Source organism: Podarcis tiliguerta (assembly GCF_965153285.1).
Source record: "Podarcis tiliguerta genome assembly, chromosome: 1".
In the NCBI taxonomy this organism is placed as follows: Eukaryota; Metazoa; Chordata; class Lepidosauria; order Squamata; family Lacertidae; genus Podarcis; species Podarcis tiliguerta.
This window is the reverse complement of record NC_139534.1, coordinates 94372189-94399814: the sequence shown is the minus strand read 5'-3', so window position 1 is coordinate 94399814 and position 27626 is coordinate 94372189. Positions and strand designations below refer to the sequence as shown.

General features: G+C 42.2%; 2 protein-coding genes across 3 annotated transcripts in view; one reads left to right on the top strand and one right to left on the bottom strand.

The window, feature by feature from the left end:
* The first annotated feature begins 446 nt into the window (after positions 1-446).
* On the top strand, positions 447-20618 carry THBS1 (thrombospondin 1). Its single transcript, XM_083449800.1, has 22 exons — positions 447-1145; positions 1481-1575; positions 3357-3931; positions 4497-4572; positions 4793-4989; positions 5621-5749; positions 6288-6381; positions 7102-7275; positions 7685-7861; positions 8447-8620; positions 8964-9091; positions 9191-9343; positions 10224-10442; positions 10878-10985; positions 11468-11627; positions 12067-12185; positions 14264-14498; positions 15017-15244; positions 15756-16027; positions 16875-16972; positions 17102-17241; positions 18107-20618. The coding sequence occupies exons 2-22, from the start codon at positions 1509-1511 to the stop codon at positions 18112-18114; spliced, it is 3531 nt and encodes a 1176-aa protein (XP_083305926.1). The 5' UTR covers positions 447-1145; positions 1481-1508; the 3' UTR covers positions 18115-20618.
* The window catches only part of FSIP1 (fibrous sheath interacting protein 1), a 104268-nt gene continuing 89247 nt past the window's right edge, over positions 12606-27626 (bottom strand). The window contains exon 14 of one of the 2 annotated variants that reach the window (XM_083450339.1): positions 12606-13764. The gene's annotated coding sequence lies outside the window, so the exon portion shown is untranslated. Of the gene's footprint in view, positions 13765-27478; positions 27577-27626 lie in introns of those variants that run through there. The other variant, XM_083450338.1, reaches the window with a different exon arrangement.

Sequence of the window (27626 nt, the reverse complement as noted above, 5' to 3'; positions counted from 1 at the left end):
CTCTTCGGGCAAAACTGGCACCAAGGAGAGGAGGGCGCACAGGGGGGCCACGTCTGTTCACTACAGGAACCATCTCTGATGGTTTGCCTTCCCTCGCTGGTGCCCCACCGAGATGGAACAGTGCAGGTGAACGAGGGAGGGAGGGAGGGAGGGAGGGAGGGAGGGAGGATGAGGCCGCAGCTAACTTGTCTGAGCAACTGCCTCTGCTAACTGGCATGCTTGGATTCTCCTACTGGGCATCGAGGGAGGGGAGAGATTGGACCAAGCGGGTGCCAAATTCTCCCTGTTCTGCCATTCAGAGAGAAGGGAAGGAATGAGCAGAGGTGGCCTCTGGTGCTTCCTTAGATACTACCCCTTGGCCCAATCCTTCCCCCACCCCAGAAGAAGGACCCGATCTGCCCTTCTTGCTCACCCCGCCTTTCGTTGCCCACACAAGAAAGAGAGAGAGAGATGCCCAACAGCCCGCAGCGAGGATTAGCAGGTCTCTAACTGTGCCTGCGCTCCGTATCTTGCATGAATGTTACAGTGGGAATCCCCGCTCTAAGGCAATCAGCATCCCATTGATGGCAGGGACAAAACGCCCCATTGATCCGGGCAGGATCTTTCCCACCCACCCACCTTCCTCGCGCCTATCTCCCCCCACTTCCTTTTGCATTTTTGCGAGGGGGGAGTGAGAGTGTGTGTGTGTGTGTGTGTGTGTGTGTGTGTGTGACTTGTTGTGAGGTAACTGGATAAACACCAGCCCGCTTCCTGCCCGGCGGCTGCTGATTGGCTCTTGGGATTCTCAGGAATGCGAGCGACCCCTTAAAGGCGAGCGAAGCTCCTGCAGCAGCTCCAGTGCAAGCTGCCAGGAGTGAGAGCCAAGGGGAACCTGCGAGGGCTGCAGGCAACTGATCACCCGTTACAATCCAAGGATCCCTCGTTCTCTCTCGGACTGCTCCAGGGCCGGGGAGAGAGAGACCTGGGCTGAGGGGCATTGCTCGCTTGGGCTCCACACAGCCAGAGGCGCTAACGAAACCCAACTAAGGGCCATATCGGAAAGTCCGAGAGCTTCGCAAGGATATTTATCTCTCTCGGCTGGGTTACTACAAGAGATATTTGCTCTTGGGGCTGGTTACTTCTTCGGATTCCTTACTTCTACAAAGGTAAGTGCTGAAGAGCTAGCTTTCCTCTTGCAAGTTTGCAGTAATATTTCGAGTGCTCAAAAGCGAATATTAAACTACTATGGATGATTTTGTTTTGAAGCATGCATCTTTCCCGCTCTCTTTTCCTTCACTTTTCATCCTCCCTTCGTCTCCCCCCCCCCCCCTGTATTTTTGGTTTCTCTCCCGTCTTTGTATATCGTCTCCATCCCCCTCCTATCTTTTGCACACCTTTCCTCCCAGCCCGATTCCTTTCTGTCCTGCCGCTAAGCTAACGCGGGTGTTTGGCCCGAGACCTTTGGAGTGACCAGGCTGCGGTTTCCCTTTCTTGTTTCAAGGTCGCTCCTTTGGGTCGAGATCCGTACCATGGAGTTACCGGGCGGCCTCTTTCTCCTCCTGATGCTGGGGGTCTGCGCAACGAACCGAATTCCAGGTAATCCGAATTTTGGGGGCGCGGAGCGGGAGGGCGGGGGAATGGCAGCCACTTCAGCCTAGATTTGGCGGGGAGAAGTCACTCGTGCCTTGTTAATAATATTATTTAAAGGTCGGGCTGGGACCTTTATAGTGGCGTTGGTTTTCGAAGAGTAGCCCGGCTACTTCTCTAAGGCGAGCGGGACTTCGGATTGGTGGCTGTGGGCAGCGATCCCTTGCGTCCTATTGGGTGGATTCGCGGCTTCTGGGGCGGTTATCGCGCTGGAGCAGTTGTGTTGCGAGGATAGCAAGCGTTGGGGTTTCACAGAGCTCTTCTCCGGGCAGTAGGCAATGTCCTTGGTAGAGCCTATGCCCTGCACGCAGCAGGTCCCGGGTTTGTTTGCTGACAGGGGTGCCTGAAACTCTGGAGCGTAGAGCCCCTGCCAGTCAGTGTAGACAACGCTGGACTCTTGACTCGGTTTAAGGCAGCTTCCTAGGTTCTTAGGCTGTGTTGACTGACGTGACTGAACTTCGGAAGAAACTCCGAAGGAGCCTTGCCTGAGCCCCTCACCTTTCCCCCCTCGGGCGCCCGAAAGGAGGAGTTTTGTTTCCCCCTGCCGCCACTTGTGGCTGCTGGGCGCGGAGTCTCGTGAGGCCGGCCAATAGCGCGGCGGACGTGGCTCCGGAGAGCGCTTGGGTGCCCTCTGCTCCCTCCCCCCGGGCCGCTTCTCCTCCGAGGGCTCGCAGCTTGGCGGGCTCGCTCCTGTGCGCCGAGGAGAGTGAGGCGGTTTGGCGCCTGGAGGGAGGGAGGGAGGGAGGCGCTTTCCCTCAGCGCTCGCTTTCCTGTAGGTGGCTCACACAAACCCTTGTGGGACGCTCCGGACCAGACACACGAGCGGGGCCGGGAGGGGAGGGCAGGGGGAGGAAGCCGCAGACGTGCAGAGAACGGGGTGAATTGATTTCAAAGAAGAGAGGCACCTTCGGCTCCCCGAACCTCTTCTCTCCACGTACATGTCTGTGTGAAGGCAAAGCACGTAGGACTTTTTAATGATTATTACTTCACCTCTTCCAAGGCTTAGTCCTGGCACTGGGCCCGGGTTCTGAGCTGAGCCCTGCACTGTTCAAATTCCTTGCCTGAGGGCATGCCCGACCCCTTTCCCCAAGCTGCTTTGTAGTTTCTGTGAGTCAGCTGTCTCTCTCTACCTGGAAGCCTGCACAACTGCCTTCCCACCTCCCGATATAGCCCAGAGCTCATTTCTTCTTCAGTTCTTCCCCTCACACAGTCTCCTGGCATTTGCCCTCTTCTCTCGACAGGCTCCCATTGTATATCTCTTTCCAGTTTGCCTCAGCCAGAGCCCCTTGAGAGGGCAAGGAAGGCGAGGAGAATTCCTGGAACCTACCTCACCAGGAAATTCCTGGTTTTCCAGGGATTGAAAGAGCTCTTTGCTCCCTGAGACCCTGAAGTTCAGCCAGTGAGGCAAAAGTGTGTGAGAAACTGGCTGGAACCATTGCAGCCTCTCCTCCATCACTGCTAACCTCCTGCAGAGCCTGGAGACTGTGGCAGGGAGTTGCTCTGAGACTGGGGATGGCATAGATACTGAGAAGCAGATCACAGCTATTTGTTTCCTGGGAGCTGAATATTTTCTCTGGAAAGTCTGGCCATGATAAGTTCCTTTGACTCACCTGCATACAATCCTGCTCCCGGCTTGTGCTATTCAGTCCACGCTTCCACTTTCTCTCTCTCAACCTTTTGACAGAAGCCGATAATCAGTGTTTTCTGTTTCTTTCTCTTTCTCCTGCCAGAAAATGGTGATGATGACAGTGTTTTCGATCTGTTTGAGTTGATTGGTTTTAGTCGCAAGGGAGCTCGCAAGGCACTAGGGGTGCATCCAGTCAAGGGACCCGAGACATCCAGCCCTGCCTACCGCATTGATGATGCCAACCGTATCCCTGCTGTTCCTGACTACAAATTCCAAGACATTCTTGATGCCATCCAAGCTGAGAAGGGCTTCATCCTATTAGCAAACCTTCGCCCAATGAAGAAGATCCCTGGCACGCTGCTGGCTGTGGAGCGCAAAGACAGCTCTGGCTATGTCTTCAAGTTGGTGTTGAATGGCAAGGCTAAAACCTTGGACCTGAGTGTCTTCCCCAAGGAGGGCAACCAGAGTCTGGTGTCGGTGGAGGAAGTTGAGTTACCCAACGGACAGTGGAACAACATCACCCTCCTAGTCCAGGAAGATCAGGCTCAGCTCTACGTGGGCTGTGAGAAGCTGATGAATGTTGAGCTGGAAATCCCTATTCAGAACATCCTCACCAGGGACCTGGCCAGCAGCGCCAGACTCCGCATTGCCAAAGGGGGAGTCAATGACAACTTCCAGGTAAGATGCCTTTATTGTGGTAGCAGGTTTGTGAGTTTATCTCAGGGATCTGACTTTATTCTGCTAGGAAGCAAAAGTGAAGCAACAGGTTTCAAAGACGGAGATATTTCTTTCCCCTGATTTTTATCTGTCATTAAAAAAGAAGCATCTGCCCTTGGGGTTAGAGAAAAAGAGAGGGTTTTTTTTACTTTCTGCCCCAGATGCAAAAATATCTACCATTCCTTTCAAATGTGAGGTTTAAATCACCTGCAAGTCTCATATTTACATTAACAATTGATCCTTGTCCATGAAAAAGACAATGTGAAGGAGAGGAATTTTATATTTTGCTACCATTCTGACTATATGGGTGTTTCTTTACATTTGCATTACAAATCTAGCTTCTTTTAGCTTCATGTGCAAAAATCTCATTTTTAGCACATAGAACAAGTCCTTATTCAATAATCACTCCATTTAAATTGAGAAGTTTGTATCAATTGTAAATAGAATATTTTGAAAATGTATTTTTTTGGCAATGCTACCCTCCCATTTTTCATCAAAAGCTGACAATAAATGCATTGTTTTTAAGGGAATGCTGCAGAACGTGCGGTTTGTGTTTGGAACCACAGTGGAAGCCATCCTGAGAAACAAAGGCTGTGAAAGCTGTAAGTCTGCAATATGTCTCCAAATTTGCTGACTTATTAAAGACATGTATTTGATGTATGTGAAAGAACAGTGAGAGAAGTTTCATCACACAGTAAACTGCAAAGCATTGTAAACTAAGAAACTTCTGTTACAAAGTGCTATGTATTTTTTAGTCTGCTCTCTAATTCTGTGAGATTATATATCTCTATAATATGTATGCCCCTTTCCCTTTTGTTTTAGCCACCAGAAGAGTTATTATATTGGACAATCCCATGAATGGCTCCCGTCCAGCCATCCGTACTAACTACATTGGCCATAAAACAAAAGACATCCAGGCAATCTGTGGATTCTCCTGTGATGAACTAAACAATGTGTTTATAGAATTGCAAAGTCTGCGTGCCCTGGTTACAACACTTAAAGATTCAGTCAGCAAAATGGTAAGTGGCTGTTAAATACACAATAATGAAACAGGGACAATGGGCTTCTAAGGGCTCCTTGACACATACAAGCCACCAGCTGCTTATATTCTGCAAACAAACAATTGCATGTAATAGAAGGCAGGCTTGTAAACAGACACTCCCCTGTGGTGATTAAGAATCTCCCTCAGGGGACCAGGCAGGGAACTTCATCACCAAGCTGTTTGTATGTCACAGGCTGACTAACTTAAGTGTGGACCAACATAAGTAGATACTACGAACAGCAGCCATTTCTAGCATGGAGGTGACTGTTTCTACAGTGACCAAAGTCACAGAAATGGCAGCTGCAGGCAGCATTCATGAGTAGACTATTTTACCTTGAGAACCTCCCTTATGGTCCCACACATGGGACCCAACTGAGAAAATAAATGGCTAACTTGCATGTATGAACTGATCTTGTCCCATGTTTCTTTGAAGCGAGCCACACACTAGTCAAGTGTAAGTGCTTATGGTTTCCACCTAAGTGCCCTTATTTGGAAGCAGGATTCATTAAAATGAATGGGGCTGAGTATAATTTGTTGAAGTAATTTCTTTACTCTTTAAGTATGAAATTCAGATTGATCTAAATCCACTTTAAAACTTTCTTTTTCAGGATGGTATTTTTCAGGAAGTGGGTGCTACTCGGTATAGGACCAGTCCTGGAGTATGCATCCATAATGATGTTATGTACCAAAACACAGCTGAGTGGACAACAGATAGTTGTACTACATGTACTTGCCAGGTAAAGACTCCTTACTGTTAATATAATTTGTGAGTATTTGATTTGCCATGGGGAAGGCTGGAGTGCGTTTTTGGATGGTTAATATGTGCAAGGGCACTCTGAAGGCTGCATCTGCACACACTTTGAGCATTCACGTGTCCAGGTAAACACCTGAACATATCTGGGAACATTAGTCCATTGAATTCTGAGTTAAAAGAACCTCAGGCTGAAAAGGTGCTGATTCTCTGGCAAGAGGAGGGGCTGTTTATTTTTTCTCTCTCTCATAGGGATTATTTTTTTAATGTGAATTGAACTGTGGTTCTTTATATATTGCTGGCACCTGATACGATCTTAAGATTTTGTTAGCCTCTAAAATTACTTTAAAGAACAGGGTGGGAAGGTGGGGTTGTGAGTCTGTTTCACAGAATTAAAATTAATATCTAGATTGGTCCAAAATATCTTTGAGAAACATCTCTGATGTAATTCTAGCATTAAGCAATTCTGAGGTGAAAGAGTAAATTTTCATACATGTTTGTCAATATTGTCTTTCCTTATTTAGAACTCCGTTGTTATGTGCCATAAAGTATCTTGCCCTCTCATGCCTTGTTCCAATGCCACCGTTCCGGATGGAGAATGCTGCCCACGATGTTGGCGTAAGTAGTTTAGGCTCCTTAACATTTTCAACTACTTGTTTCCTCTAGAAGCTGTGTTGTAAAATATACCGCTATGGCAGCAAATATACTATAGTTAAGTTGCTGGGCAGGGTTTGCACATAACACTACACCATGGTTTAATAAACCATAGTTTAATATGTCATTACTTTGGGTTGTGTGCAGGCTAGGCCATTGTTTTCATGAAGTTTAATGGACAAGAAATAGAGGTAGGTTTGAAGCTATTTGATTAAAAAAATGTTTCAGTGCAGAACAGTGTGTTTTAATTAGATAAATGGAGTGAAAAATTGAGTCATGGGGGTGTGTAGAGTGTGTCTCTGAACTTAAAAATACTTAGTTTATCTTTTGGTTACAATTTTATTAATGTTGTTAATATTGTTTTATAGAATAGCAAATCATTCCAGGATTTATAATCCTATAATATGACTTTTGCTTCAATTTTGATGTTTAGTTTATTTTTTAGTTGTTGCTTTGTTAACGTTTTATAGATTGTAATTGTTTTACTGATGCTCTGTTAATTATTATTTATGATGTATGCTGTATTTGTGGTCTATTATGTTCTATCATGTTATTGTTTTTTATTGTTTGTAAGCTGCTTTGGAATTCATCTGAATGAAAAGCGGCATAGAAATATAATAAATCAAACACGTGATAGAAAATTTATTGCACAGGATTTAAATAGGGAATTGCTTCTTTTTACAGCCAGTGACTATGCAGACGACATTTGGTCTCCTTGGTCTGAATGGACTACCTGCTCTGTGACCTGTGGCAATGGCATTCAACAGAGAGGTCGCTCTTGTGATAGAATCAACCATCGCTGTGAAGGCTCTTCTGTACAAACACGAATTTGCAATATGCAGGAATGTGATAAGAGATGTAAGCATTTCATTTCTTTACTTTGAAAACAATGCAACCTGTTCTTGTCCTGAGCTTGCAATATGTTGAGAAATTCTGATTAATACTTCATGCTAGCACTATTAAGTTGCTTGCAAATTGCTGACAAAAGGAGCTGATAAGATAGTTGACTACTGTAATTAATTACTGTGTAAATCATTGTTCAATTACTGTGTAATTTATTGCTTATCTTGACATGCACAGCATCAAGTGTAATGACTCTCAGTACCAAGTGTGTCCCATTGCCATCTTTCTATTATTGCAATATGTTGGTTTCTTACTTGAATTGAATTTCAGCAATTCTATATTGCCGCTAGTGCCAGAAGAAAGCGACAAATTGCTTAAAAGAGCTTTAATCCTCATAGTTGGTAACAGCTGTGTCTGTTTATAGTCAAACAGGATGGTGCCTGGAGCCACTGGTCCCCTTGGTCTTCCTGCTCTGTTACTTGTGGAACTGGAGTGATCACTAGAATCCGGCTGTGCAACTCTCCACTACCTCAGATGAACGGCAGAGAGTGTGAGGGAGAGGCAAGAGAAAACAAACCATGCCAGAAAGACCCTTGCCCAAGTAAGTTTAGTCTTAAAAGATGAGTGTTCTGTGCAATAATTAATGTTTCCAATGCTCCATTGCTTGTTATATAGGTGAATAGTGTATAGCTAAGGTATGGCATTGGATGCCATAAGATAAGTGGTACCTACCAACCTGGATGGCTTTGGAAGAGTTTAGACTAATTCACAGAGTATAAGGCTTTCAATGACTATTAGCCATGATGCTTGGGTTCTGCTTCCACTGTTGCAGGCAGTATGCCCCTTAATACTAGTTGCTGGGAATCACAAGTGTGGAAAGGGCTGTTGCAGTTAGATCTGACTCATGACCCTTCTACAGCAATTGGTTGGCCACTGTGAGACCAGGATTCTTAACTACATTGCTTGATCCAGCAGGGCATTTCTTACGTGAAATCTGCTGAGATGGCACTTCCCCACCCCACCCTTTTTTAAAGGAACATCATAGCCTGAATTTTTCAACATCTATTTTCAACATCTATTCAACATCTAGATTTGTTTGTGATTAGGCATATAAAGGTACCAAGGGCAGTTGTGCTCTGTTCCCTGGATGCTAATAGTTGTTTTTTTAAAATCAAATTTTCTTTAGTAAATGGGAACTGGGGACCATGGTCACCATGGGACACCTGTCCAGTCACCTGCGGAGGGGGCCTTCAGCAGCGCGGTCGTCTCTGCAACAATCCTGCGCCCCAGTATGGAGGGAAGGATTGTATTGGTGATGCTAAGGACACCCAGATCTGCAACAAGCAGGATTGCCCAATTGGTGAGTAATGACCTATTTTGAAGTATAAAATGGTGTTTCGTAGCTCTGCTCTGTCATCTTCAGAAGGATGTAACTATTTGTCTAAGTTTTCCCATTGGAAAAAATATATATCGAGATACAGCCACATCTTGGCTGTATGCTGGACAAAGTTGTTCATATTTCTTAATTGTGTAATTTAGAGTAGAAAATGATAAGAACAACCAGTGCAAAGAAAGTCAAATTAAAACTGAACTGATTTTTAAAAACACAGAAGAGGATTTGTTAAATTTATCTACCTTGCTCGCCACCATTGCCCTGCACGAGGCTAATAACATTCTGGAATGTCACCTTTATCTTCTCTCAGATGGGTGCCTGTCTAACCCTTGCTTTGCGGGAACTACATGTACTAGTTTTCCTGATGGTTCCTGGAAATGTGGTGCCTGTCCTGCTGGCTATCGTGGAAATGGAATTAAATGCAAAGATATTGATGAGGTAAGACGACTGGAATTGCTTATTTATATAAAATGTAGGACTGAACTGTAAGTAAACCTACAGCTAATTTCCCGTCCGTCACCTTCTTTCATACTCCAGTGCCAAGAGGTCCCAGATGCCTGCTTTGTCCTTGGTGGAGTCCACAGGTGTGAGAATACTGAGCCTGGATACCATTGCCTACCTTGCCCACCACGCTTTTCTGGACCACAGCCCTTTGGTCGAGGTGTGGAGAATGCAATAGCAAACAAGCAGGTACTGCCAAAATGTGAAAAGGTCCCTGCTCCTAAAACCTCACCCCTCCCCTTTTGCATTTATGAGACATGCCCAGGAGGGGGGAAAGAACAAGTTTGATACATTATTCTAGAAATTCAAGTTGCTCTGAAAGGAGAGTATGCATATATTTAAGATCTGAAAAGAATTCTAGGGTGAATTCACACTATTGCATTCCGCCACGTCATTTTGCTCACAGATCTGCATGGATAATGGCTAACGTGAATCAGGGGGAAAACACCATTACCATGATCGTAGCTGTACTTTCCTAGCAGCCACAACAATGAAAGAAATGGGGCCTGGCCTGTACAGCCTAGTTCATGCCAGTTTTTATGCATAACATAGACTGGCTCCAAGGACAACGTATCTATACTATGTGCTTCAATTAAATTAGTTTAGAATGAATGCTTCTAAAATCTTGAAAGCAATAGCATCATGACATGGTAGCTTTAAGCATATTCTTTCACACTTCCATCGTCAGATATTGCTATAATCAAAGGCTTGGATCCTAGCTTTTCCACCTCTTCCCTCTGCAGTCCTCCATAACTCTTGCAAAATTGCTCATGGGGGCGATGGACCTTGGGAATGGTGTGGAATGTGGTCTGGGGACCTGTAGATGGATGGATTTGAAATAAATAAACATTCTCTGTATGTGAACACATCCAAGCCTAAGCTAGTAACTAACATATTATATAGGATGCCTTGTTCTTTTAAAACAAAAGCCATAATTGGCTACTGTATTCATGGAGAAGTATTCTCTTTTTTTAAAAGACTTCCATGTGTTGCTGTCTCAAAATAACAAAATGATAGACACATTTATTGCATGTAATCTTAATTTTCTTGTGTCCATTTGGTCTCTTAGGTCTGTAAACCACGTGACCCATGTAAGGATGGAACTCATGACTGCAATAAGAATGCCAAGTGCACTTACCTTGGCCACTTCAGTGACCCTATGTATCGCTGTGAATGTAAGCCAGGCTATGCTGGTAATGGCATTATCTGTGGAGAAGACACAGACTTGGATGGATGGCCAAATACAAACCTGCCCTGCGTTGCCAATGCTACCTACCACTGCAGTAAAGTAAGCCAATTTCTACATATTCATCCCCCCCCCTCTCTCTTTCACCCACACCCACCCACCCACTTTAGAGCCCTGAATAAATGTACACACCACGAACATTTGAGCAATAATATCCATACCTTAAAAGAAATAAAAAACTGTCAGTTAGTGTACCTGAGTCAAATGCTTATGCATAAATTTGTTGAAATAACACCTGTGTCAGATTATGGCTCATACATAGCTTTTACAGTTGCCTACTTTGGACAATCTGAAATGTCTTGTTTCATCTTTAGTTTTCAGGATAAATTAGAGTACATACTTTTGAGTATATTTGAATGGTACTATGGACTGACACCATCAAAAACAAAATCTAGGAAATATAATCTTACAATCTGAGCACCTTGCTGTGTTGTATTTAAAGGTGGATAGTAAATTATTATGTTTCTTCTTCTGCAGGATAACTGTCCCAACCTTCCCAATTCTGGGCAAGAAGACTATGATAAGGATGGAATTGGTGATGCTTGTGATAATGATGATGACAATGACAACATTGTAGATGACAGAGTAAGTCTCGCGGAAACAGTCCTGTTCTGTCTGTGGTTTAGATAATATTCATTTTTGCCCCATACCTGGGGGCTATTTGCAGAACTTCAGCTTGGCAGTCACTGTAGGAAATTGCAGGCACTGATATTTTGGAATGTATTTAAAGAGAAGCACAGTAAAGTATTATCAGAGTTTTGTATTTTCAACAGCTGTAGGGATCCCATGCTTTAAAAGGCCTGAGATTTACTTGGTACTTCAGATTATAGCATCATTCTGCTTCAGCAAGTAGACAGGAATATTCCAGAGCACAGGGGACTGGCCTTAGCTTCTCTTTCAACTCCCTCTGCCACACTGTCCATATGGATGTCGTCCTATCAATGCCTTTGCTTACTGCCTTTATTCAAATAAATATAGTCAACAAATTTCTTATAAATCTAAAAGTGCATGCATGCTTGTATGTTTATGTTTTTTAACATGGCTTCTTTATTTTCTTTCTTCTACAGGACAACTGCCCATTCATCTACAACCCACAACAATATGACTATGATAGGGACGACGTTGGTGATCGCTGTGATAATTGCCCATACAATCACAACCCAGATCAGATAGACACTGATAACAATGGAGAAGGAGACGCGTGTGCTGTGGATATTGATGGAGATGGTACGGTTTTGTTGTTTATCTTTTTCTACACCCCCCCCCAATCACCACACACTTTCTTAGTAATCTACAAGTTGCCCAAATTCAACTGCTGATGTGAAATCTTGCTCACTGTATGGACCAAATATGTTGTACATTGAGAGCTGTAGAAAGTTGCTCTGTACAAGTCTGGATCCAACCCTGTATTATCAGCATGTTTCAGCACTAGTCGTACTTGGATTGTAGCTCTTCCATGAACAAGCGGCCTGCCACATGATTGCTAACTATTGTGTTAGTTCTAACAGTGTTAATATATGATACTAGACAGATCGATCTACCTTTAACTTGGTTTCCTTTAGTTATTTCCTTTTAGTTACTAGCTTCATTTGGTCCCACTATATGTGTGTACTATTTAGACATGTTACCAAGGTCACTAAAATATCTAAACTATTTGTATTTTTAGGCATTCTTAATGAAAGAGACAACTGCCAGTATGTATATAATGTGGACCAGAAGGATACAGATTTGGATGGTGTTGGAGATCAGTGTGACAACTGTCCTATGGAACACAATCCAGATCAGGTCAGCTTAATTCTTTGGTCTATAAATGTACATGGACATTCAGTTTTTATTAACTCTTTGATATCTGCTATTTATCACACACACACACCCCTGCAATATATGTCAGTTGGCAGCCTAATGAGGAATACACAATTGTTTATAACTGGGACATGTGTGGAAAACCTTGATTTCTTTTTTTAAAAATGCATGAGGCATTCAAGTGCATAAATCATTTCTTTATGTCATGTTAGATGCAGCATCTTCTACTAATAGAAAAACCACATGGATAACCATGAGTAGCTTAAGTTGATTAATTTCAGAGGTTCTACTCTGAGTAGAATACTACCCATTATGGTTTGGAATTACTGTAGAAAGCATACATTCTGTACTGGAGCACATCAGCTTGTAGCATAAGTACCAAATGGGGGAAAAGATCTCTGGTATCATCACAGTGATATTTTATTAAATACAGGCTGGTTAAGATAAAGGAACCTGCACAGCGCTACAGCATGGCACTCTCATGTTTCAGATATTTAGCATTAAAGCAGAACATGTGCTGAACAATGAAGGGTGTGTTTGCAAGGAATGTATATCCATGACACAAGATGTCCTGAGGCCAAGAGGGCAGTGAATTTAGATTCACATAAACAAACACACACAAAATGCTTTGCTAAGGACAAAAGTTAAAGCTTTATAGAATGCTAACATCACAAAGTTGTTTTCTCCACTATTAGAAAAGCTGAAAGGCATATCCCACCATAAATATATATAACCTAATTAAACTTTGCCTGTTTAAAGGCTTGGAAATAAGAGGGAAGCCCAACCCATCCCATTTAATTTGATCTAATGCAGCAATGGGTGAAGCTTGTGCAGTCATGTCATGTACAAGGCAGTAGGATTAATAGCTTCAGGGGCATACCTTGGATGCTTGAGTGGTCTCGGCAAAATTGGAGGAATCTAGATCTGTTTTTCATGTTACCCTGTGGGCAGTGTTGGCTAAAAGGATGCTTACAATAAAAGAATCTGTTTTTAATGTCCCTGTACTTCTGCTAGACTATTTTTTTTTTAATGAAAGGGTTCTCTCCAAAGTAGTGTATAGCAGACCACAGTCACAATGGACTGCAAGTATTCCTGAAGTGCTGAGTGTCTCAAGTGACTCATTTTAAGTTGCAGAAAATGCCCCTCTTCAGCTAGCAGTTAATGTGATCAGTTGATTTTGGGGTGACTATATTTCTCAGTGGACCATCAGCCAAACCTGCAGTAACACGAAGCTGGATAACTTAGGGCAATCTGATTAATATTGTAGTCTGCATCTAGAGGTCTTAGGGCCATATTTCAGAAAGTAAGCAGCCTGATGTACTATTTGCAGTTTGCATGTACTTTTATATCATGACACTTCTAAAAGAATGTTCAAGCATTTAATCAGTATGTGGAAAAAAAACATTATGGTGGGTATTACAGTGGGTCATTACTGTACAACAGTAGCCTTAACACAGCCATAGCAGTGAGGTAAATAGAAAATATTCATCCAGTTATACAGCATTAGTGCCCAGAAGGTACAAAGTGCACAATAAAGCAGAAAGTGGCGCTTTTATCTCATCTGAAAAAGTAAACAAACGAGAGTAACACATTCTGGCATGGAAATTACATGGAAATTCCTGCCAAGTAAAAGCAGAAACCACACCATTCTCTCAGGCCCTGGTGCTTTGAGGAATACATTTAAGCAATAAGATGTCTGAAGATAACCCAAAACAAGTTGGGACAGGTGGTTTTCTTTCTTTTTTTGTCTGTGGACATTAACATTAGCAAATTACAAGTGTGCAATAGCTGTCATACCAGCATACAAAGACAGCTCCTATGCCTGCCAACCTGTTAGTTCACTTCAATAAAGCTCCATGCATGCAAGGACTGCCTGTGCAGAGCTGTTCCCTCAACTGGCATGATAGCCAGCTGGAGTCCTGACCATTGGAACTTCACTAGCAAGAAGCCACTGGATGGGCTAAGACAGTCTAAATTAGTAGGAATCTTTTTAAGATAGTTCTAGTTGGTACCCTTTTTAAAATGCTTTACTTGAACATGTTCGTCCATTTTCCTTTCAGACGGATTCTGATTCTGACCGCATAGGAGACAAATGCGATAGCAACCAGGACATTGACGAAGATGGCCATCAAAATAATCTTGATAACTGTCCCTATGTGCCCAATGCAAACCAAGCTGACCATGACAAGGATGGAAAAGGCGATGCCTGTGATCATGATGACGATAATGATGGCATCCCTGATGACAAAGACAATTGTAGACTGGTTGCCAACCCAGACCAACTTGACTCTGATGGTAAGAAAAATTATTCACTGTCAACTTCTCTAACTATACTAGAAGGGATTGTCTAGCATTAAATTAAACACACAGTGTAATGTTTAATCATCCTTTTAAGGGGGAAAAATCCTTAATGGCAAGAAAACATATACTGCTTGTTCAGATGGAGTAGCTCCATGTGAATGGATCTACATATTTCACTGAAATGCTGTAAGAGGGTGTTCATTGCGCAGACAGGGGAGCCTTTGGAGATTTGGGCCTGGAACTGTATTTTAAAAGGGATATAGGTGGAGAGAGAAAAGCTGTTTAAGGGAATTATCAAATGTGCACTTTGGATGGCATTTGTTAGTGTAACTAGTATAATAGTTATTGATGTCAAGTAATGGTGGTTTCGGTAGCACAGTTAAAATCTTGGATTAATTACATTAGATATTTTACTACTGCCAATCTGAAATGCACATTTCATTTTTAAACTCTCACATATTTTTTATTTCTCTCCCACTCCTCCACCATTTCCTTTCTTTCTCTTGGGCTAGGTGATGGACGTGGAGATGCATGCAAAGATGACTTTGACCAAGACAAGGTGCTGGACATTCACGACATCTGCCCCGAGAATGTTGACATCAGTGAGACAGATTTCCGCCGATTTCAGATGGTTCCCCTGGATCCTAAGGGCACATCTCAGAACGATCCTAATTGGGTTGTTCGTCACCAAGGCAAAGAACTGGTTCAGACTGTCAACTGTGATCCTGGACTTGCAGTTGGTGAGCAGTTGATTTGGGGTTTTCCTTTCTGTGTTTACTGTAGAAAGTGTCATCTGTCTCTGGATGATAACTATTCACTTAAAGGCTCAGCTGAAAGTACACACAGTACTTGCCTGCATAATATAATTTAGCAAGTGGTTCACTTACATTCAGATTCTAAGGTCTCCATCGCTCCATAGTGGTGTAGCCCTAAGCCAGCCAGCCTGCCTGCCTGCCTGCCTGCCTGCCTCTGTGACAGCAGAGCAGCAAAGGCAATAGGTTGTGGTCCTACCTATCTGCTACGTCCACTATGACTTCAAAGCAAATCTTTCCATATCCCAAAGAGTCACATGAAAACCTGTGGCCAAAGGACAATAAATCAAAGTCTTGTTGTAGAATCTCTAAATACAGTACTTCACACCAGTGAGCCTTTGGAAGAGGCTGAGGCCTTAATTAATCATAGGGGGAACTGACTATTCTTGCAGTTTACGAAAGACTAAAAATCTCTCCTTTTTTTCTCTCTTTCACTCAGGCTATGATGAATTTAATGCTGTTGATTTCAGCGGCACATTCTTCATTAATACAGAAAGGGATGATGATTATGCTGGCTTTGTGTTTGGTTATCAGTCCAGCAGCCGTTTTTATGTAGTCATGTGGAAGCAAATCACGCAGTCTTACTGGGATCCAACACCAACCAAAGCTCAGGGATATTCCGGTCTTGCTATCAAAGTAGTGAACTCCACCACAGGTCCTGGAGAACACCTCCGTAATGCACTGTGGCACACTGGAAATACTCCTGGACAGGTAAGAGATTGTTTCTGTTAATAAATAAAACCTTCCTTTCTGCAATCCTTGGACTATTATTATTGTAGAAAGAAAAATCAGATTTGAAGAATGATATTAAATAACAATGTAAGATAAGAAGGCACAAGTCTCTTTCAAAAGTCTTGTGCACAACAGGATTAATGTAAACTAACTTTCTGCATTCAATTCAGTAGAGGAGGGTTGTACCCAACTAAGCCATTCTCTGAGCAGGCCCACTAAGCTCAGTGAACTTTAGTTAGTCATGTCCATTTGTTTCAGTGATATGACTTAATTGGATTCAGTCCTTGGTGTTTACATCTGTCACTGCTGATTCACACATTATGTTTGTCCACAAGAGAATGCTCATTTTGACACAAATATATACTGTATGAATAAGCTCTCAGAATTCCATTTAGTACCAACGGGATTTTCTTTGAACAATTCAGTTAACAGCATCATACATTCACTTAAGGCTTTTTCAAAAGTGGGTGGAACAGAAAGAGCAATGTTTGTGTTTCCTGTATCTTTAGCTTCAGCCACCTCCCTCAGAGGACAAAATGCACAACCTGCCCACAGAGTGGAAGGCCTGCAAATATTTCTGCTTTGTATTCAATCAATGCTTATGACAGGTAGAAACAGAAAGAATAGGAAGCCCGAGGCCATTGGGCATGCTATTCATCCACCTTTGCCATGTCAATTCAATCTTTATTACAGTCTAAGACCAGACAACAGAAATCACAACACATACAAATATATGTCTGAAATTGCATTGCAAGCATACAATTGATTTCAAAGACTTGTACCAGCATAATGGCATGTGTAATTTAACTACGTATTTACTTTTCAGGTGCGGACCCTGTGGCATGACCCTCATCATATAGGCTGGAAAGATTTCACCGCCTACAGATGGCGTCTGAGTCACAGACCAAAGACTGGCTACATTAGGTAAGCTTTGCAAAGTTTCTAAAACAACTTTAGAAGGACAAATACAATTTGGCAATAGCTAATTTTATAGTTGCAGAATAAGCATTCTATATCATGGCTGTGGTTAATTACTGTTTCTCTTTACTGCAGAGTTGTAATGTTTGAAGGAAAGAAGATCATGGCTGATTCTGGACCAATCTATGATAAAACCTATGCTGGTGGTCGTTTAGGATTATTTGTCTTCTCTCAAGAAATGGTGTTCTTCTCAGATCTTAAATATGAGTGCAAAGGTAAGAATCCATATTTCCGAAGCTGAGTTTGTGTTCCTGAAATTACTGGTGAAATATCACCATCACTTTAGCTTTACACATTCAAAATGTTTTGATTAAAGTAAAGAAATCTGTAACTCTTTGGCTACAACCCTTGGAAAAAGGGAAATATTGTATTTAATATCAAGAGTGATGTAAAAATATTTACGGCACACAAGGTTTGCCATTGAAAATAGAACTGTTGAATTTGAATCTATATTCAACAGCCTCTAGGTAAAGGTAAAGGTACCCCTGCCCATTAGGTCCAGTCGCGGACAACTCTGGAGTTGCAGGCTCATCTCGCTCTATAGGCTGAGGGAGCCGGCGCTTGTCCATAGACAGCTTCTGGGTCATGTGGCCAATATGACTAAACCGCTTCTGATGAACCAGAGCAGCGCACGGAAACACTGTTTACTGCTCCCACTGGAGCAGTACCTATTTATCTACTTGCATTTGACGTGCTTTCGAACTGCTAGGTTGGCAGGAGCTGGGACAGAGCAACGGGAGCTCACCCCATCGGAGGGATTCGAACCGCTGACCTTCTGATTGTCAAGCCCTAGGCTCTGTGGTTTAGACCACAGCGCCACCTGTGTCCCTTTCAACAGCCTCTAGTGATATGCAAAAATTAAGTCACTTTATCAGAGCTAGATAGCTGTGTTGCATGGGTAGCCACTTGATAAAAAAGTTTGGAGCAATTCAGCTACACATCTGACATTTTGAAAGGGAAACATGCAGTTACTATTTAAGTTGCAAAACAGACAATTGAATAGCTAATTGTAGCTGCTTAATTACTAATGTATCAGTGTAAACAGAGTGACAAATTACTATTTTTCCTTTCTTCTTGCAGATCCGTGATCACAATGGCAGTTGATACAGAAATTATTTTGAAATGCTGTATTGCACCTTCTGAGAAGTTTAGTTTCTACAAACCCTGGGACCATTTTTTTAAATCGCTCTTCACTTTCTTCTGCCTTTACAAAATAGACTCAAAATACATGATCTGCCTCAAGAGAGAGAGAAAACAGCAAAGTACACTTCATTTCTGACCTCTGTTGGCACAGAAGAAAACAAATGTATTTTGTGAATAAGAACATTCCTTGCCTCAGGAGCAAATAGTCACTTCTGTAAGAAAGGCATTTGTGTAGCTGGGCATTGTCACTGCCTCTCTTTAACTGGAGGTCCAACGGAGTAGCACTTTTGTAATAAGACTATCTTTATGCTGTGTTGTGGACTACTTAAAAATGAAATATATACTTCAGCTTGTGGGAGATGAGAGGGACAGGAAAGAGACTAGCAGAAGTTGGAGGCAAATGCCTCACTCTCTGAAAGGGGACTATTCTCCCTGGGGTTTACATCTTAATTGGAGGGACTGTTACATATCTGACTAATAGCCTGATCCTCTGCATGTTTGCTCCTATGCAAGTCCCAATGAGAGTTACTCCCACATAAGAATGCATAGGATTACAGCCTAAATCTTTTTCAGTTAATAAGGAACTACTTTGCTTGATTACATCGGAAAACTAGCTGGCTAGCCCCAGGCAGCATTAACAAATGTTAAAAGTCAGTTGTGGGGTAAGAGGGGTAACAATATTGGCACATTGGATTACACCAGTTTAGTGAGAAAGGGGATGCAGAGGAACAGAGGGGGAAAGCAAGTTTACATGTGCCAATGCATGATAACAAACATGCACAGGTTTGATACCAGCAACAGGCAGTGCAGATGTAGCAAGAACACTGAAGTGCCAAAGAGCACTTTCAGCTCAACTTAGCACTTGTATTGGCCTTCAAGGAACTATGTTTTTTTCTTATATTATGGTTACAAAGGCACAAAAGATGACAAACACAATTAAAATACAAAATTCTTTTCTACAAAATGCAATGGACTTTTTTTAAAAAACCGTTTTTAAAGCATTGATTTTTGTAGAACTGTAGATAAAGAAAATGTAAAATATTTATTTTTACCTATCCTGTCTGTCACGAATAAGAAAGGACTCTAGATTAAAACAGTAAAACAATGCGTCAAGACTATCCACATAATTTTGCAATGTCTCCATGACTGTAAGATTGTAAATACAGGTTATTTATTGTTCTATAGTGAATCTAGACAGTAGTGTGTGAAGATATTTTAGCTGTAAAGAGCAGGTTTTCCAGAAGCAATGTGGGGCACAGCAAAATGAAAAATAAAAAAAAGCAGTGGGAGAGGGGGAGGTTGGGTTTTTGTTTTGTTATCAGTGTGTTCTTCTTTCTTCCTCTGTACAAGACAACTGGCAAAGTAGCCTAGTAGGGCTACCCTACTGCTGCATTGCCAAACCACAAAAATGTTTAAATATTGATTGCCCAGATCTCTCCTGTTGGAGAGGTAATAGCTTTCTATTAACACTGGCCATAATCCGCTGTCAGTCCGTACTCTTCTCATTTCAGAGGGATTTGCATGAGAGATGCTATCAATGGATTGTTGCCTTTATCACCTTTGTTATACTTGCATGTTGCGAGTGCATTCTATCGGTCCATGTGTCAAACAAAGAAGAAAATCCCTGTCCTAGGGAGGAGGCAGACTAAAGGAAGAAATGGCATAAGAATGTTTGATTTTGCAGATCGCACACCTCAGATACCAGCGTGTGGTTGCTGGAGCATAAGTGCCTCACAGGTGGGATTTCAGGAGCAATTTTTTAAATTAAGAAAGACTGCTCGTGGCATAAGGGGCAGCAAAACTTTTATCTACGAGCCTCTTCTTACTAAGAAAAAAAGAATGTCAAAGGTGAAAGTTTATGTACAAATATTACCTCATTGTTGTGTGACTGAGAAAAGGAAGAGAGAGAAAAACCTTTGGATCAAGCAGAGTTTAAATATCTAACGAAATTTAAAGCTACTGTAGTATTAAGGAGAAACAAAAGATTGCAAGCTGTATATAGTCAAGATTTTTTTTTTGCAGAATTACATATTCCCAGTAAGAAAACAGCATTGCAGCAATGCTGAGAACAATTTGTGATACTGTGTTCGATGGTTTCACCCCCTGTCATCTTGCATACCATTCCTTGTATTTGTATAAATTATTGTTTTCATTACTGTTGGAATAGTTAATCTTCTGTTTGTGTAGATATGCTATTTAAATAATTTATCGTGAAATGCTACCTGTAGAGCTAGTGTTTCTATTTTTATAAAACATTTGCACACTGAATTGAAGAATTGTTTGTTTCCCATCCCCAGTGTTGTTGCTCTTAGTATGTTTTTTTTTCTAAAAATGAGCATATTTTGTACACATGTTTAACCATTTTACAACTTAAAAGCTGTGTAAATTGTACAATAATGTTTCTTACATGCAAGAAACAATAAACAAATACAAAAATCTATATTTACAACCTCTGGGGTTAGTTTCATGTGTTCCATCCTCCTACTGATGTTATAAAACCTGCCATTCAGTACTCCCTGCCTTTGTTCCATTTCAATCAGCTATCCTCTTGGCAAGAAAGCTGTGTACTTTTTTACCTTCCATTCCAATAAACTGTTAGTGAAAAATGTCATAAAGAAAGCATACCTTTACCTTCTGATACCTAAGGGACTCCACAAAGTTGTACTCATAGCAGTCCCTACCCTTTGCATAGTTTCATTAACACAATATTCAATCTTGACCACCTCTAACCTGCCCCCCTCAGCCTCCTACATGGGCTCCACTTTTAAAAAAAAGTTATTTCTGAATTCTCACTGCTGCAACCTCCTCTGTTCACAATGCACTTATATAGCTTTGACTCGAGACTGAGAAGCAAAACCATCTTTTTAGAAATAAACAAAATGGCTGCAACTTACCCGCTTGAGGATGGTTCGTGACACATCAGCAGAAGGCATTTACCTTAATAGGATTCTGTGTTCTCCATTAATACCCAAAAACTCATTAATATCTCTAGGATGCATCAAGGGAGCTGCAGAAGAACTGTATGTACATTGGAGTGAGCTACTTTTACTAGGACCTACCTTTAAATGGTTTGTAAGGCTTAGTCAGAGATTTGGGAAGGGATAAATATGGTACTATTTTATCAGCTTCTTTCCTTCTGAAGGGTTCTGTGAATAGTTAAAAAGGCTTTCAAATGTGTAACATATTTTCTGTAGAGTTGCTAAGTATCAGCAGGCCCTTTGAGTGAAAAAGGGGGAAACTCGAACTTCTATTGTTGATCCACCTCATCTCATCACTCTGACTTATAACCTAGATGCACTGCTGTATTAATTGTTGAGCCTGGAAGAAGATTTCTCTCAAATGCAGGCCTAATGTCTTTGAAGAGGGACACGGGTGGCACTGTGGTCTAAACCACTGAGCCTAGGGCTTGCTGATCAGAAGGTCGGCAGTTTGAATCCCCGCAATGGGGTGAGCTCCTGTTGTTCGGTTCCAGCTCCTGCCCACCTAGCAGTTCGAAAGCACATCAAAGTGCAAGTAGATAAATAGGTACCATTCCGGTGGGAAGGTAAACAGTGTTTCCATGCGCTGCTCCAATTTCGCCAGAAGCAGCTTAGTCATGCTGGCCACATGACTCGGAAGCTGTCTGTGGACAAATGCCAGCTTCCCCGGCCTATAGAGCGAGATGAGCACCGCAACCCCAGAGTCGTCCGCAACTGGACCTAATGGTCAGGGGTACCTTTACCTTGGAAGAAATGGAGGCAGTGAGAGATTTTACTTTCTTGGGCTCCATGATCACTGCAGATGGTGACAGCAGCCATGAAATTAAAATACGCCAGCTTCTTGGGAGAAAAGCAATGATAAACCTAGACAGCATCTTAAAAAGTAGAGACATCACCTTGCCAACAAAGGTCCGTATAGTAAAAGCTATGGTTTTTCCAGTAGTGATGTATAGAAGTGAAAGCTGGACCATAAAAAAGGCTGATCGCCGAAGAATTGATGCTTTTGAATTATGGTGCTGGAGGAGACTCTTGAGAGTCCCATGGACTGCAAGAAGATCAAACCTCTCCATTCTGAAGGAAATCAGCCCTGAGTGTTCACTGGAAGGACAGATCGTGAAGCTGAGGCTCCAATACTTTGGCCGCCTCATGAGAAGAGAAGACTTCCTGGAAAAGACCCTGATGTTGGGAAAGATGGAGGGCACAAGGAGAAGGGGACGACAGAGGACGAGATGGTTGGATAGTGTTCTCAAAGCTACCAGCATGAGTTTGACCAAACTGCGGGAGGCAGCGGAAGACAGAAGTGCCTGGCGTGCTCTGTTCCATGGGGTCACGACTAAACGACTAAACAACAACACCTTTACCTTTACCTTTAATGTCTGTGAAGCTGTTTAATGGGGTGTGGGTAAACTAGGTGAGGGTAGCCGATTGGCCTCAAACCCTTGGTGAGTTAGAGATTTCCCCTGTATGCAAAGACAGGTTCAAGCAGATTGAGCAGATGAGATCAAGAAGGTGGTTTGTGCATGTGCTGTAGAGGGAAGCGAGGGGCAGATGGGACTTGCCAACCTGGGAAGGAAGCCCATCTAGGAGAAGGAAAACTGGTGCTAAACCTCCGCTGCCTTGCGGCTATACTCATTTGTGAGAAATGCTTTGGGAGTAAACCCTGAGGAAAAATCCATACCCGCTACCTTGCGGGACACCTTTGGGAGAGGAAAAGGCTAAGGACCAAGCCCTACACAAATCCAGAGTGCAGTCCTTAAGATAGTTGGATGGCATCTTGTATGCCTCCTTCCAGCTACTCCTGCAGCCAAGCTGGTACCAAATATATTGCTCTTCTTTGCTTTGTCCCAAATCAGTGAGGCCAAGAGGGGGGTCTTGTCATCTTGGCAGCTCAGGACTTCCGTACATACTGCCCAGGCTTGCACCCCAGAGAGGTCACTTCAGTGCCGCTAGTGCAACAAAAGCAGCGTGGGAGGCAGATGTTATGAGTTAACAGTCTCTGCAGCCACAACAGGCACTGTGATTCTCCAGTGGTTTGACTTAACCCCTGGAGGTGCACTCCATGTTCTCTCGAGACAGACAGATGCCAGCAGCAAGATAACTTGGAGACTCCTATATTGCGCTGTGCATCAGACTGATGGTTCTGATGCTGGGCAGCTGAGACAGCTTAAGGTCAGTCTACGCATTAAGGATTCCATGGATACGATGCCAAACACACCACCCAAGTGGGGAATTATTCTTCTGACTACCATAACATTTGAGCCATAATAATAATAATAATAATAATAATAATAATAATAATAATAATAATAAATATCCCACCCATCTGGCTGGGTTTCCCCAGCCACTCTGGGCGGCTTCCAACAAAATGCAGCTGCATCATACTGCAGTTTTCTATTAACTGCTGCTAGCCATGAGCACTACAAGACATGATAGTATTCCTTTCTGAATAAGAAATCAAAATAGTGACACAAGATAACACTCCAGGTATGGAAGATTCCCAGTACCTGCCAATGTTTTTCATTCTGCACACACACACACACACACACACACACACACACACTTGCTAATAAACAGTGTGCAAGATTCAGCATTGTTTTATACCTCTAATATATTATTGCAGAGAAACTGCCTGATATATAATGGAATCAGTTGTAAGCTGTACACCATGTTGTGGAGTCTCATTTAATTCAGCAAGGCATTTGGCCATCCTCACCTGGATTGTATCCAATGCCCCAGTGTAATGGATAACTGTGGCTTAGAGCTTTAAGTGATCTATCCTTGTCAAAGAGGGAGCACTTTTCCAAACACATAAACCAGGCAGAAATATAATATGAGCTTAAAACAAAAAGAAGTCATTGAAAGGAACTGTGTTCCAAGAGCATTCCTTTCTGCTGCTTCTTCTTGGCATTGCCATCCTTTCTTTATTTATTTGGACCATCTTTCCCTTGGAGTAAATCTTTACCTATTCAACACAGCTTTCCTTTATGTAGAACAACTGACAGAAATAACAGTCTGCAGGTAAAGAGACTGCATAAGAGAGATCAGGTTGAAAATGTTGTTTGGGAATTAAAATTACAATAAGGATAATAATGAGATTCTCAGACAGCCCCAGGTTATGGTGCCCATAAAGTATTGGGTCCAAGAAAACATCTGCGTAAAAGTAGGAAAGCTGCACTTTATGCAAGTATTTGGGGCAGCCAAGAGTGGGGGGTGGGGGGTGGAATTCTCAAGCAAATTCGATTCCCACAATTTGAAGGTGTGCTTTCAACATTCCTAATAATAGATGCTGTTGGATTTGGGGGATTTCTAGAAACGAGGGAAAGGTGCAATAGTATTGAATTTCAGCACGCTATTATTTATCAATCTGATTTAAGATTTATTTATTTATTTATTTATTTAAACTGAAGTCTGATTTTATAGTTTTACCTGATTTTTACCATTTTGCATTTATTGGGCACTGATTAAATGACCGCAGTTAAGCAGTATATAAACTGTTTAAATAAATGATAAGCTTCCCTCAAAGTCGATAGCAGAAATGTAGTCAACCATCATGCGCCCAAATTCAAAAGTTTGAATCTAAAAATTTGAAACTCTTGATAAATACTCCCCCCACCCCCACACACTTGCCTTTTAAAAGATGTGTTGCTGCTGTGCTTTGCTGACATAATGTTACACACATTAGAACCACTCGGCTTATCCTTAGTTCCTCCCTCCTTCCTGGCCCTGCTCTCTGTGCACTCTTGCAAGAGCCCCGCATGTGCATGTGTCACAGTATCAATGGCCTATGACTGACCTCACTGTTCTGACGACTTCTGCTGCACCAGCACAGAGCATTTCCTTATGCAAGCAGCCTTCTGGTCTAGGACTCCGGTCACTGTTGCACAAGTCATGATTAACACAACTGACAAAGGACTGATGTTTCATTGGTAACAAAACAGGCTACACCATGTTCAGTTTCCCTTGGGTCAATATTCCGTGCGATGGATATGGTTAAAATGGCCAGATTCTGACAACTAGTTTGAGTGGATTGATTTAATTTAATTTTTTAATTCCATGGTACAACTGAAAAGCTGTGTAGTGCTAGCAATGGACTTTTTTTTTTAAAGTTTGTAGAATATCTTGCACTATTTGGAAACGATCACGAATGAACATTATTTACACAGAGTTAAAGAGCAAGAAACAATGGTTGACTACCTAGGAAAAGATATGCAAAATTAGTTTATATAACTTCTAGCAGGTGCTACAGAGCAGAAAATGTTAGCATGTGCAAACTCAGCCAAATACTAGTCAATTGTTCTGGGCTGCATACCTGATGTTAGTCATATTCAACAAATGTATGTTATGTCTGAACTTGAGTTTATCATAAGAGAACGTTTCTTGGGATTTGTTTCACTAAAGGAGACTGCAGGTGCTTTTATGACAGAAAGTCTTCATGGGCATCTTGAGCGAACGACCAATTGAGAATCTGCAGGGTCAGCGTTATGACAATGGGAGTAACATGAAAGGTAAAGAAAATGGCACACAAAAGACAGTCATGGACATAAACTCCCACGTCTTTTGGGGGCCCTGAAATGCACACACTTTAAACTTGGTAGTCAATGATGCAGTTAAGTGATGTTTGGAAACAACTAGAGGAGCCGATGTATCAGGAATATAATAATAATAATAATAATAATTTATTATTTGTACCCCGCCCATCTGGCTGGGTTTCCCCAGCCACTCTGGGCGGCTTCCATAGAAACAAAAAATACAATAAAATATCACAGATTAAAAACTTCCCTGAACAGGGCTGCCTTAAGATGTCTTCTGAATGTCAGGTAGTTATTTATCGCTTTGACATCTGCTGGGAGGGCGTTCCACAGGGCGGGTGCCACTACCAAGAAGGCCCTCTGCCTGGTTCCCTGTAGCTTTACTTCTCGCAATGAGGGAACCGCCAGGAGGCCCTCGGAGCTGGACCTCAGTGTCCGGGCAGAACGATGGGGGTGGAGACGCTCCTTCAGGTATACCGGGCCGAGGCCGAGGAAGCAGCAGAACAGAAATTGCAGGTTGAACAAGTCGAGGAAACATTAATACAGAGGTCCCAGTATCAAAGGCATTTTGAAACATCACGAAATTCTGATGATCCAACAGGCTACTTCAATACTAACAGAAGTAAATCCATATCAACTCCAGATCTAGATGATCATCATGCAAATAGAAATGGCATGAAGAGCAAACTTTCCGAGCAGTCCTCAAATGCTGGTGACTCACAGAAGAGATCTCAGAAAGCATGGCTTGTCCCCAGCTGAGCTGGAAAGTCAGCAGATCCTTCAGGAAATGAGAAAGAAGACATCCCTACACAAAGACAACAGCTGGATCAGACAATGGAGTTCCAGAGAGCACAAAGAGCCTGTTAGTCTAATTGGCACTAAAATGAGGAGAGGTGAGAGTTTGGATAACCTTGATTTTTCAAGGACAAATTCTCAGAGGCCTCATTCTTGGATGGGCCAGCCTGAATCTTCACTGTCTTTATCATCTAGTCAAGATTTTAGTCACCATGTGCCTAAATATCCATAGTCCAGCTGAAACACACCCAAGTTGTATCATACATTTTGTTATTGTACACTAAAAACAATTTACAATAATCTGCTACTCTAAAATATGGCAAGTTCACCTATCATGCTGCAATCTTCTTTATTTGAACAGCCAGGTTATAATCCAACCCAGAGTTATGATTATATAAAAGGCCACTGGTTTCAAAAGGCCTAAGAATGACTTACGGTATGTTTCATTTTTGGAGCAGGCCTAGCTGCAAGTTATCATTTCCACCTTTGTACAATGTCATTGCTCTGTTTATAAAGCAGCCAGTAATACAAATTGACTATGGTCCATCACTAACATTCAATATCACATCTGAACATTTGCCAGCACAGGAAAAATAATACTCCACACAATCTACCTCACTGAAGAGTTTTCAGTGACAATGGTGGGTTGGATTGCTCATTTCCTGCACAGAATACAAATAGCTCTGATGCCAAATTGTTTCTTATCAGGTGCTGGAGTGTTGATGTAAAACGCTTGTACTCTGAAAACTATTCAGCAAATTTTGGTTACCTTTCTACAAACCACCACAACTTCATCTTTAGATAACAAGAAATAACAAGAAATAGGAGCTAAACAGATGAAACAGAACTCTTCTATAGTTCTTACAGAGCACTTTGAATGTTCCTCTGTCCTCTTTTATAAGCAGGACTTTGAATTCTGGGAAGGGCAGAAATACCTGCTTAACCTAATTTTTTGCCATAAATGTAAAAGGTAACTCACTCTGGAAGACAGCTTTCCATATTACACATTCCATTTGTAGGCTTCTCCTGTGATCTATCATATCGCTGTTTCTTCTGTGAGTTCAGGGTGGTATACATTTACTCTCACAATCACCCTGTGATGTAGCTTAAGTGGAGAGACAGTGAAGGACACAGGATCACCCTGTGAGTCCAGTA

Bases quoted from the DNA above. Each gene is read 5' to 3' on its own strand.
- THBS1 (XM_083449800.1), top strand. From the start codon at position 1,509: ATGGAGTTACCGGGCGGCCTCTTTCTCCTCCTGATGCTGGGGGTCTGC. The intron at 7,276-7,684 runs GTAAGCATTTCA...GTCTGTTTATAG, and splicing joins GCAGGAATGTGATAAGAGAT to TCAAACAGGATGGTGCCTGG. The intron at 9,344-10,223 runs GTACTGCCAAAA...TTGGTCTCTTAG, and splicing joins ATGCAATAGCAAACAAGCAG to GTCTGTAAACCACGTGACCC.